General features: G+C 40.4%; 1 protein-coding gene across 4 annotated transcripts in view; it reads right to left on the reverse strand.

Moving 5' to 3' along the window:
- MIPOL1 (mirror-image polydactyly 1) overlaps positions 1-12,471 on the reverse strand; it is a 193,236-nt gene that overhangs the window by 116,546 nt on the left and 64,219 nt on the right. For all 4 annotated transcript variants that reach the window (XM_077925815.1, XM_077925813.1, XM_077925823.1 and 1 more), the window contains exons 6-8: positions 4,264-4,393; positions 1,222-1,255; positions 791-961 (exon numbers count right to left, since the gene is read on the reverse strand). In XM_077925815.1, coding sequence (XP_077781941.1) covers positions 791-961; positions 1,222-1,255; positions 4,264-4,393 — 335 coding nt within the window. The remainder of the gene's footprint in view (positions 1-790; positions 962-1,221; positions 1,256-4,263; positions 4,394-12,471) is intronic.

Raw genomic sequence — 12,471 nt, forward strand, 5'->3', positions numbered from 1 at the left:
AATGGTTGCTCTGAATCCAGGTCTAGCTATATCCCGGCGCCACTGCCCCATAGGATCCTGTGACAAACTTGTTCACTTCTACGCCTCATAAAATTAATGTGAAATATTCTAGATGCATTAATGATGAGTGCCCTATCCATCCCATTTCACACTGGAATGGAGGGAATCGCAGGCAAATAGGCCCCATTCTTCAGTAAAGCAACATGGGGGGGGGGGGAGGGGGGAGAGAATGACAAATGCCTTTACCTTGCTGATTCACATTTATACCATGATCTCCTCTAAAACCCAAGTCTCTCCCAACAGCACTTGAACCTAAGCTTCTTCCTCATGTAATGTATTTATACATTCGTTTTTACACATACAGTTGTGTTTTTTTCGTCCCCTTCATCTCGGTCTGTATTTCTTTACACTTATCTGTGTTAAATGTCATTTTAATCCCTTAAAATTTCCCACCTCAACTTCCCATCTCGGATTTTAATCTTAGCTTCCTGTGTGATCAAGGTTTCTGTTTCCCCTATATTTTTCTTATCACCTTTCTCTAATTACCTCATGCGTTATTATTCTGAACAGTGGCTTAGAAAAGAATAGGACATCTCCTTTTTATATTATTCTTATTTCACTACAGCGTGACAACAATAATTTCCTAAGGTGGTTTTCAGCACAAGGAAGTTTTCTCTGAAGAAGTTAAAACCTTAAAACAGGAAAGCAATTCCATTTTTCCCGGCCGTGAAGAGAAGGGGGTGATTGGGTATCTGCCGACAAATCCTTTTATAAAATAATGTGGACTTACTTGAGCCAATGCAGCATCGCGCTCTTCTATCACTGCATTCATTTCTTCAGCTATTATTTTCTTTTTCCGTTCCTGGGTCCTGTATATTCGATCGACAATTTCAGCTCCACTCCTCCATATCGCCATCCCGGTGTCTGCATTGTTTATTCTGTTCAGTAATTCCTGTAATGTCTACCAACAGCATTTTATGTTAGTCAGACATGAAGTTTTAATATATTTTATTTAATATGGGGTTTTAATTAATAGGCACATGTGAATTGTAAATTGACTGAGTGAAGTTATTGAATTTTCATACTGCAGCAAAGATGTACATTATTAGTGTGTCAATTCTTCTTCCCCCCCACATCTTAGTTCCTGAAACCCACTCAATTGAACTTAAGCCTCTAAGATATAAGACTGACATCAAGAAATCTCCTCAGAGAATGGCTTACCATGTCATTTTCTTCAGGGTTAATATTTTCTAGCCTAGGAAAAAGGGACACAGAAAGCCTGATCAGTAGCATTTCCTGAGTGCAGCAAAATGAGTTCGCTTTTTAAATCTTTAGAACCTCAAGTAATTTCATTCTACTAGTCTTTAGAGTCAACCATGACATGGAACATATTAAAGTGCCACCGGCTCGATTCCATCTTTCAATAATACTCCATATCTTCAGGTACCGACTTCAGAATGTTAAGTTATTAATGTTTACTGCTATATATGACTACAAGGATCAATTGTTCATATGTGCTTAGATGAAGAAAGTTCCCCAGCGACAGGAGCACAGGTGCTCTTATTTATTTATTTATTTATTTATTTATTTCTGGGCCCGCAACTTCCACCAGAAATTTATATATTTTAATTTTGCTTAATGCAACCCCCCAAATAATAATAATAATAATAATAATAATAATAATAATAATAATAATAAAAGAAAGCAAACACCAACACTCCAATCCTAAACATATTTACTTAGAAGTAAGTCTCACTGCCTTTAATGGCACTTACTGTACTTTCAAGTAGGTTTGTGTAGGATTGCATCCCAAAGCGATGGAAAGGAGGATGAGGTTGCCTTGCTATGTTTTCTGCTTCTCAGCAGGTCAGAAAATAAGAAATTTATTTTTAAAACTCTTTCAGCCCAGCTGAAATGTGTGTGTAAAGCTAAGCCATTAAAGGTCTCCGTCCATCAACTCTTGAACAGCCCCACTTTTACCGAAAAATTGTTGTTAGTAGATTTACAACTCTGTCAAGACCATTCTGCATAGCTGCAGACAGAAAACTAATGAGTTTGCATTAACTGGATCCCACCCCATTTTAACAAGACAAATGCTGGAAGTAAGTCACAACACAGTTAAACAGGTTATACAAGACTGACACTCTCTCTCTCTCTCTCTCTCTCTCTCTCCACATTGTTAATTTGATTGAACCAGCTTTTCACACAACGTAATGAACCCACTTTTTAAAAAAGAGGGATAAATATAAATAACCTCTAAAAATCAATGTACATGTGTTACCAGGATAGTTGAAAAAAAGAAAAGAAAAAAGCTAATGTACAAAAAGTTTGCAGTTTGCCCCTTTATCTGCCTCTGAAGAGGATCTTTGAATGCTATATGGGCTCCTGTTAGCAGGGGAGGGGTGAATAATCAAGATCGGCTGGCTGCTGTTTGGACAATAGTAAGTATAGCTACATGGACAACTTTGACAAGAATGTTTCTGGACACTGTTTCAAAGGCTGATGGAAAGGTGAATTTGAGTTCCTAACTTTTCACATTTTCCATTCAATTTTTGATTGATTTTGGAGCCGGAACACATTTAGCAGAAATGATAGCAGGAGCCAATACAAAGCTGTGATTGTATAACCACTAACAGGAACTATACTGATAGTTGATGTACTACCTGCAACAGCTCCATCTTTTGCATTTTGTTTATGCAGTAGAACAAAACAAGCACAGAGCATCATATCCAACTAAGTCATACACTGAGTAAACCCACTGAAATAAATTGATGTAAGTTAGGCCCTTAAGTTCACCGGTAGCAGTGAATTTTTGAAGCATGACTCAGTAGTGTATGGTCCATAGAAATAATTCTATTTTAAAGTAATATAAGAAATGCGTTTGCAATGCAGCAGGTGCAGGGACAAGAGGGATGCATGCTTTGATTACTACTCCTTAATAAGCATGTGGGTTTTGCTTTTTCCTGATGAAAATCATCTACTGGCCTTAAAGGTTTGATTGATTTTCTATATAGGGAAACTTCAGACCGACAGCCTTGTAGCCCAAGCACTGGACCCTTGCATGAAATGTCACACTTCCTTGATTTATTGCTGAATAAAATCAATACTGGACTTTTCTCTCTATATCCATGGCGATTCACCTTCGTTTTCTGTCTCGGGAGCAAAACTGTGACCTGAAATCAATAATAAAAACTGCGACAAAAAAAGCCAATGGCCTGTTCAAGACTATCTCCCAGTGTGGCAAAAAATAAAACTCTCGTTGATGCGCTAACAACAGGCGCACCCAACTTTTAAGAGAGCCGGTGGGGCACTTCACAAGCTGCTCCTCCTCCAACCCCCATGAGGGCCTCTGAGTTGCTACCTCACTACTCTAGGAAACCTGTGATATGGTTACTAAGAAACTGGCAAGTACTTCCTCCTCCCTCCCAGATACAGGATTCAGGGTTGGATACAACTAACAAGCTTCTCAGAGCTTTCCTCTTGTGCAATTGAGTCCTACCCCCCCCACTCTGCCCTGATATTGCGGGGGGAGGGGGGAGACCTCAGGAGACTGCCCAGTACAGCATGTGTGTGTGTGTGTGTGTGTGTCGTTCTGTCTTGTTAGCCAAAATGCTTGCCTTGACTGAATTATTACCTTATTGTGATGCTGAATTTCTCCCTAGTTTGTATCAGGGAACAGATATACCAGGCATAGGCAAACTCAGTCTTCCAGATGTTTTGGGACTACAACTCCCATCATCCCTAGCTAACAGGACCAGGGGTCAGGGATGATGGGAATTGTAGTCTCAAAACATCTGCAGGGCCAAGTTTGCCTAGGCCTGAGATAAACCGTATTTTCCCGTGTATAAGATGCCCCCATGTATAAGACGCCCCCCCTACTTTTTGGGGGCCCAAATTTAGAAAATGGGCATATGCACTATCGTGTATAAGACGCCCCCAGATTTTTAACCTTATTTTAAAGTAAAAAAAAACCCTAGTCTTATACATGGAAAAGTACGGTATATAGCACTAATGAAGACTTGGTGGGCTAGTAATAAGGTATAAGACTATAACTGTAGTAAGTCGACAATCTTTGCCTCCAAGGCTGACAAGACCTGCGGTGGCCAAGGATAAGAAGCTGAAGAAGTAGATGCGGGATGGGGAGAGTGAAAAAGAGTGCATACTAGCATGCACGTTTGTCACGTGGAAAAAAGGAGTCAGATCCAGAAGATATTTGATTAAATAGCAGTAAGTTTTACATATGGCGGCCAATTACGTACGTACGTTTCAAAAGATCGTTCCAAGAGTTTCATTCGTTTACAGGCATCCTTCCTCTCTTCGTTGGGAAGCTTCAGCCTAGCCAAGACAGCCTCATCACGCTCTCGCTGCGCACAATGAATCTCTTCTACTAGAGCTACAATAAAGCAAGAGTTTTAAACGTGTAAGTAGGACAGAAACAAACATGCAGGTTTTACCTTTTTGTTTGTGTGTGTGTCCTGTGATTCCTTGAACATACCGAAAGCAATGTGCATTTTTCACTAATTTAGAGCAAGCTTGTAACCATCCAGATTAATGGCTTTTCACTCCACACAGCTAAATCCAGTGCTCCCCCCCCTAAAAAAAATGTTTAGGGGAAGGTACTCTCATTTTCCTACTCATATTGAAATACTGCCCCTCAATGAGGTCAAACTTAGATTCACAAAATGTTTAGGGGTATGTGTACCCCTGCGTCCCCCCAGAAAAAAAGCAATGGCTAAATCTGGTGCCTAATCTAATCTAATCTAATCTAATCTATCTTTCTAATTTATTTCAACAATTCATACACCTTTTAATTACATCTGTCTCTAAGCAGTGTATAAGTAACTCAGTAAAACAAGATAAAAGTAAGTTAAAACTATGGGATCAGAATTCAGTGAAAATGCCTTGCTAAAATAAAATTTAAAAAGTATTCAGTTGGTGCAAGATGTTCAACAGGGAAGGGGGTGCCCTTCTGACCCACAACGGGAACGGATTTCCATAAATTCCCAAACGTTAGTCTGGACAAAATTTTATTTTCCAAATTAATTTTTCTAACCTGTGGACACAATTCAGAGAGTCTAGGCTACTGGCCTTCATCTGTCTGATCTAAGGTGAGTTGAAGCAGTAGCACTACCAACCATAAAAGGTAAAAGTAAAGGTACCCCTGCCCGTACGGGCCAGTCTTGACAGACTCTGGGATTGTGCGCCCATCTCACTTAAGAGGCCAGGGGCCAGCACTGTCCGGAGACACTTCCGGGTCACGAGGCCAGCGTGACAAAGCTGCATCTGGCGAGCCAGCGCAGCACACGGAAACGCCGTTTACCTTCCCGCCAGTAAGCGGTCCCTATTTATCTACTTGCACCTGGGCTTGCTTTCGAACTGCTGGCAGGCGCTGGGACCGAGCAACGGGAGCGCACCCCGCCGCGGGGATTCGAACCGCCGACCTTTCGATCGGCAAGCCCTAGGCGCTGAGGCTTTTACCCACAGCGCCACCAGCGTCCCTTAACCCACTACCAACCATACAAATACATTTGTTTCATTTCATTTCATAAAAGTTTGTACGCTGCTTGTTTGCAAAAAGCCTCCAAGCGAATGAAACAATAACATCACTAGCGAAAAGAGTCAAAAGCAACTGTTTAAAACATTTAACAAAAAATAAATAAATAAAAATGCACAATAAAGCAAAATCAGATTAAAATACACACTGACATTCTACACATCTGGGCAGGCAAACAAAAAGCGTTTCTGGCAGGCGGCAAAAAGAACAGAGTGAAGCTGCCTGCCTTATGTCAACAGGCAGGGAGTTGTAAAATGTAGGTGCTGCCACATTAAAGATCAATTTCTTACAAATGTGGAAGGGCTAGGATGTGGGACCTGTAGGAATGCCAGTTCTTCAGATCAAAGTGGTTGAGAGGGCATACATGGGGTAAGGCGGTTTCATAGGTAAACTGGTCTCAAGTTGCTAAGGGCTTTATATATGATTAAAAAAATATATTAAGATATGGGTTCCCAAATGTATGTTTGAGTTAACAGTGTGTCCCAGATCTGAAAAGGCTAGAGAGGACTAAGACACCCAAATGAAGTGTGTTAATTTTTTTAAGCCCATGCTGCATCCTTCTTGCTGTCAAACGAGACATGTCACTGCTACCAACACCTCTCTCTCTACCCCCGTCACTTATTTCTGGTAACAACAAGATGATGCCTTCTGTGAGCTCATTGCACTAACTTTCTCTACACCTGTTGCACTTCTATGGGTTGATTTTGGAGGTGTGAACAGTAACTATGATGGTATAGTTACAGGTAGGTAGCCGTGTTGGTCTGCCATAGTCGAAACAAAATTTAAAAATTCCTTCCAATAGCACCTTAAAGGTAAAGGGACCCCTGACCATTAGGTCCAGTCGTGGCCGACTCTGGGGTTGGGACTCTCATCTCACTTTACTGGCCGAGGGAGCCGGCGTACAGCTTCCAGGTCATGTGGCCAGCATGACTAAGCCACTTCTGGCGAACCAGAGCAGCGCATCGAAATGCCGTTTACCTTCCCGCCAGGGCGGTACCTATTTATCTACTTGTACTTTGATGTGCTTTCGAACTGCTAGGTTGGCAGGAGCAGCGACCGAGCATCAGGACCCCATTGCGGGGATTCGAACCACCGACAAGTCCTAGGCTCTGTGGTTTAACCCACAGCGCCACCGCACGCACACGAAAGCTCATACCAATAAGAAACTTAGTTGGTCTCTAAGGTGCCACTGGAAGGAATTTTTTTATGATGGTATAATACTATATGGCAGGGGTCAGCAAACTTTTTCAGCAGGGGGCTGGTCAACTGTCCCTCAGACCTTGTGGGGGGCTGGACTATATTTTGAAGAAGAAGAAGAAGAAAATTCCTATGCCCCACAAATAACCCAGAGATGCATTTTAAATAAAAGGACACATTCTACTCATGTAAAAACACGCTGATTCCTAGACTGTCCGCGGGACGGATTGAGAAGGCGTTTGGGCCTGATCTGGCCCCCGGGGCCTTAGTTTGTCTACCCATGCTATATGGGCTTTGAGGAGATGTATGAAAGAGATGTGGACCTGCTTCTCAATGGGGGTGTCCACACACCCCAGCCCAGATTGGCATTTAGCTTCAGGAGTAGCTTTTATGTGGCAGGAAGGACAAAGGTGTTTCTTTAAAAAAAGAAAAATCCGAAAGTGGACAGAGTAATGGAATGATTTAGGTTATGGGTTAATATCTACCGTAACATTTGCACCCTCACCAAACATTTGCCACTAAAAGGTCATACAATATCATTAATAGACTTTTCTTAGCTGCAACCATCTTGGCTGTGAGGGTAGGGCCCTGACTGACTCCAGCTGCAGAAGCTGTTGGGTTGGGGTCCTGTTTAGGGGATTTTGTTGTGGAGGGGTTGTTGTTAATTTTTTGCATCTTTATTGTGGATCTTATGGTTTATGGGGCAATTGTTCAATTTGGTTGTGTACTTCTGGTTGTTCTGTTTATTGTTTCTGTTATGTTTGTAGTGATGCAATTATTTTATATGTCATAAGCCGCTTTGGGTTTTAATTTTGGAAAGGTGGAAAATGACTGATGGATCGCTTTTATTTAATGCAAATGTATACAGGCAACTCTCCATTTACATGTGGGTTATATTCCAAGGCATTGTGCATGTCAGTGAAATCAGGTATATTTGAAACACCATTGGAAAACCCTGCAAAAAAACCCTGCTCCACCCCCTTTTGTGGCATTTTCAGGTCACTTTCAGGTTTGGTGCAGTCGCACACATATTGAACACATGTAAATGGGTGTGTGTGCCTGTAATATCATTTTATTTAACAAATCTGTACATCCTAAAAGCACGCTAGACTATTTTTCTTCTCCAAACATTATCCAAGCAGTTTCTCCTGATTTCTGGGCAAGGTTTGTTAGTGCTCATTTTTATACCCAAAACAACATAGGTAAGTGGCTGATGAGCAACACCCTGGAGAAAAAATTATGGACTAGATGTGTTGCAGCATTACACTGTCAACCTAATTTCTTGAACCAACCTGGGACAATGGATAAAAGCACAGGACTTGGGAGGAGAAATACCATTTCAAATCCATGCAGGTCACTAATCACTATCAGCCTAACCTATCTCATACCAGTGTGGTGGTAAGAAAACACCTGCCGTTGTGATCTCATTGGAGAAAGATGGAATGTAAAATGGAACAGATAAATAAGTTCCCTCCATGCAAGCGCTATGGCTAAGACTCAAAACTAACGTTGCCATGCCACTCAGCACTGGTAAGACCACACACAGAATACTTTATTCACTTTGGAGCACTAAGTTCAAGGACTTTGACAAGCTGGAGAGTCACTGAGATAAAGGGTCTAGAAGTCAAATCATAAAAGGGTAGGCAAAAATAAATTAGATATGTTAAGCCTAGGCAGAGGGAAGCAGTGAGTATATTAAAAAGAGTATCACTAAGAAGAGGGGCAAGCTGTTGAGTCCATGCACTGGAGACCAAGCAAAATCTAAAACCTGGTTTTACATTACAGAGATGCTGACTTAAGTATCAGAAAAAGTAAATAGAAGTATGGACTTCAGTGTTAAGAAACCTGTTCACAGCTCTGAGCAGCAAATGGGACAGGAGAGCTTACTGAAGACACAAGAAGTGATCACGAAGCCCACAGTTTCAATAGAGCTGCCTCAGCAAACCTTTTGTACATGTGAATCAGTTCCTTTAAATCACGGGTATTGCGAACTTTTGGTGAAAGCCAGCATCATTTTCATTAATTTTATTTATTTAATGCATTAATAAACCACTTCACTGCATGAAGTTGCCAAAGCAGTGCACAATATAAAAATAGAATAAAGCACAGAAGCACAACCTCTAGAAAAATAAAATCACTTCAGCAAACTCCAAAAACTGTAAAATCCCAACCCTGCCCAGAGCCAGTTTAAGGGGGTGGAAGGGGCACGTGTGGGGAGGGAGGGAGGGGTGGGGAAGGCCCCCTTGCACTAGCAGAAGTCCTTGTGCGGACTTTTGCTTGTGGGTCCCATTAGTTGAATCCAACCCTTTAAAACCATTTCTGCAGATTTGCAATTAAATGACTAGGTTACACGTCAGGTACACATTTCTTAGACAAGAAGGTTTTCACTACAGTGGTACCTCGGGTTACAGATGCTTCAGGTTACATACGCTTCAGTTTACAGAGTCCGCTAACCCAGAAATATTACCTCGGGTTAAGAACTTTGCTTCAGGTTTTGAATAAACATTCACAAACTTTTTATTGATAATAATCAGCTAAATAGTTTGAGGATCTATACAACTTTGTGACATGCAGAAAACAGCAGTCTCAGAGAAACCAAAGACTGGAACTGAGGGAAGTTGGGGGGTGGGGGTGGGTGGGTTTTGTGGGGGGGGGGGAAGGGAGGAAAAATGGGGGCGGGGCAAGGATGATATGTTTTTGGATAATATGTCTTGTTTTAATTTTGAATTAAAAAAAAAAAGAACTTTGCTTCAGGATGAGAACAGAAATCGTGCTCTGGCGGCGTGGCGGCAGCAGGAGGCCCCGTTAGCTAAAGTGGTGCTTCAGGTTAAGAACAGTTTCAGGTTAAGTACGGACCTCCGGAACGAATTAAGTACTTAACCCGAGGTACCACTGTACATGCCTAAGCATCATGACTCTAGGCAGCTGTCTAATTTTGGGTGCTGATTGATTCCAGGGAGGCTGGAGCTGCAACATTAAAATCCCACTTTCTAATACAAGTGCACTCCACAGGTGCATTGAGGCAGTGCAGCTGATGGGGTGAGGCAGTCTAATAGGTAACCTGCTTTCGAGTTGTCCGACAGAGAACTCTGGAAGGGGAAAAAAAGTGACCTGCTATGAAGATTTCTGGGTAGGATATCGTACTTCAGTGGAACTACTGGCAAGGACTTTTAGGACTCTTGTTCCAAAGTCACCTTTGTTATTTCCTGGAACACCAAGGTTTACCTTGGCAACAATATTTCAGCCAAGCCTAGTATGTTTAAGTTGTTTCTTTTTCTTTTTAAAAACGACATTTTAATTGAAATGTGAAGCTTATTGAAGTCAACGTGCATTTAATGTCAGGGGCTAATGATATGCAAAGTGAGGGGAGGGAGATAAGGAATTGGCCAAAGTTAAGCACACTTAAGCCCATTGATTTCAACATAAGTGTTGAGCGTGACTACAACTCAACAGTTCAAACAAATCAACACGAGTGCATTTTGCTTCATAAATGATAGAAACATAAATTTCCAATTATTAAAACGTATTTTAGGTTATTTGTAACAAGATTACTAAATACCCAGCCTACAAAAATGATTTGCCCCTTCAGAAATATAATTGTCCCCAATCCATCAAGTCTAACAGACTTGTAGTTTTAAGATAGATAATAACTGTAAACAGGCAGTTTTTGTAAGGTACATAGCTATTTCAAAGTTCACTTAGAAAATCAACATAGCATTTTAGCTGGAATTTGCTCATTAAATACCCATAACTGTAATGCAAATTATGCTGGAATGAATAAGGCAAATACATATGCTTCTTTCTTTTTATTAAATGTAAAACCTGCTGTTAATTACATTGGCTATGTCATATAAACTTTTCTCTTTTAACTATTAAACGGAAGTCTTTACAAAAGTCATTAGAGATCCTCATTCTTTGACTTGTATAAATTTCAATATTTGTTCAGTAAAGGTTCACAGCAGTTAAATTACATTAACAAATATTATTAGCTACTATGTAAGCCAACTAAGTAAAATACTTATATTGCAGGTAAAACAAATCATTGGGTGTTTACGATAATATTTGGATATGTCCATTTTTAAACAAGCTTATCAAATATCCTGTAATTCTTAGTCAAATGAGAGAGACTCAAAGTAGATCTTTTCCCCCAAATGCTCAAATTTGTTTAGTAAGCTAATTGTTTTCTAATATAGGATAGAGCAAATATGAAGAAGCTGAACCATTCGGAGTATGAGTTTACTGAGTCAAAGCAGTGTACATATTTTCTTAGTTAAACCTGATTCGGTTGGCAAACCTTTCGGCCACACTTTTTAGCTACCTTTAAAATACAGTAGTAGCAAGAGAGGGTGTTAGAAATCATGCTAGTATAAACATTGGTTCACGATTCTCCAAACAACAGAACCTTTGAGAGGAGGTGGGTGAGAGGAGGGGGGGGGGGCATTTCCCAGAAAAGATGTCTGTTTGCTGATTTCTTAGGGGTCATCTGGATAAATATAGAAACTGAACTGATGGCAGAAAAAAGGGATATTAAAAAAAACCACACACTTGCAAAACTCGCACGGTCTGGATTTTTTTAAGGACTTAAAACAGCCAACAGCTAAGATCTACAAGTCAATATAATGCACAGAACTCTTAACTCTGTACTACGCCACACTGAGACTTAATTGTTGCAGATTACTTCTTGCAAAAAAATCCAGTATGATTCCCCCCCTCCTTTTTTGCAAAATGAGAATACCACCTACAATTTCTCCTTTCCGCAGGAAAAATTAAAAATAACAAAAAATGGCACATAAAATGTCAACATCTTTAGAAGCAGCTCCCTCCCACCTTTCCACCCCCCTTTCTATTGTGTACATTTTCTAAGTTTTCTACGTAGTTCTGATTGCAATCGTTGCTTAGGTATCCTCAGTAAGTTAAGAAAGAAAGAAAGAAAGAAAGAAAGAAAGAAAGAAAGAAAGAAAGAAAGAAAGAAATTTGCTGCAATAATGAGGAGACTGTTGTGAGTAGTTTTGTGATTTTGGATTTAGTATTCAGGATTAGGGGCTGTTGAACTCTGAGTGACCTAGGATTTTCCTTAGAGCTGGTGAAGGAATGATCACAGGACTTCTAATGGATATGCACAGATGTCTTCTACCCAAAAAGGTCAATAGAAGGGACGAAAGGGTACTTTTTATGTTGAGGACATCTCTAGTAAAGATAAAGCTTTCCTAATCTGAAAGATATTTTTAGATTATACAGGCCTATATAGAGTTAATATGTCATGGGAGTGGAAAATGGAGAACAAATAACATTTTCCATTTTTGTTCTCATTTTAAAAGGACGGGGAGGAGGGGGGGGCGAAGTGAGAGATAAAGCTTGTTCTGTCATGCCATCCTTTCAATCTGAGATTCCTGTAATGGGTTGCTTGCTTTTCTTCTTCTTCGTTCATTAATGGTAAATCTACTTATAATCATTTTTTGTTTAGTTAATAATCTCCTGGAAAGGAGTAAAAAAAAAAAAAAAGGAGTAAGGAAAATTGTTTGGGAAGGGGAAGACGTAAGAGACCTAAAATATGAAACTTCTTTGGTGGGGTTTTATTTTGGAGTTTAGCAATCGTTGCAACCCAGAGAGCTTTGGATCCTCTCCGTGCCAATATAGAAATTTGTGTATATATGTACGGGTCATTACAATATGGTACTAATCAGACTGTGCACGTAACATATTGCAAAATACTGATAATC

Source organism: Podarcis muralis, chromosome 1 (genome assembly GCF_964188315.1).
Source record: "Podarcis muralis chromosome 1, rPodMur119.hap1.1, whole genome shotgun sequence".
NCBI classification, from domain to species: Eukaryota; Metazoa; Chordata; class Lepidosauria; order Squamata; family Lacertidae; genus Podarcis; species Podarcis muralis.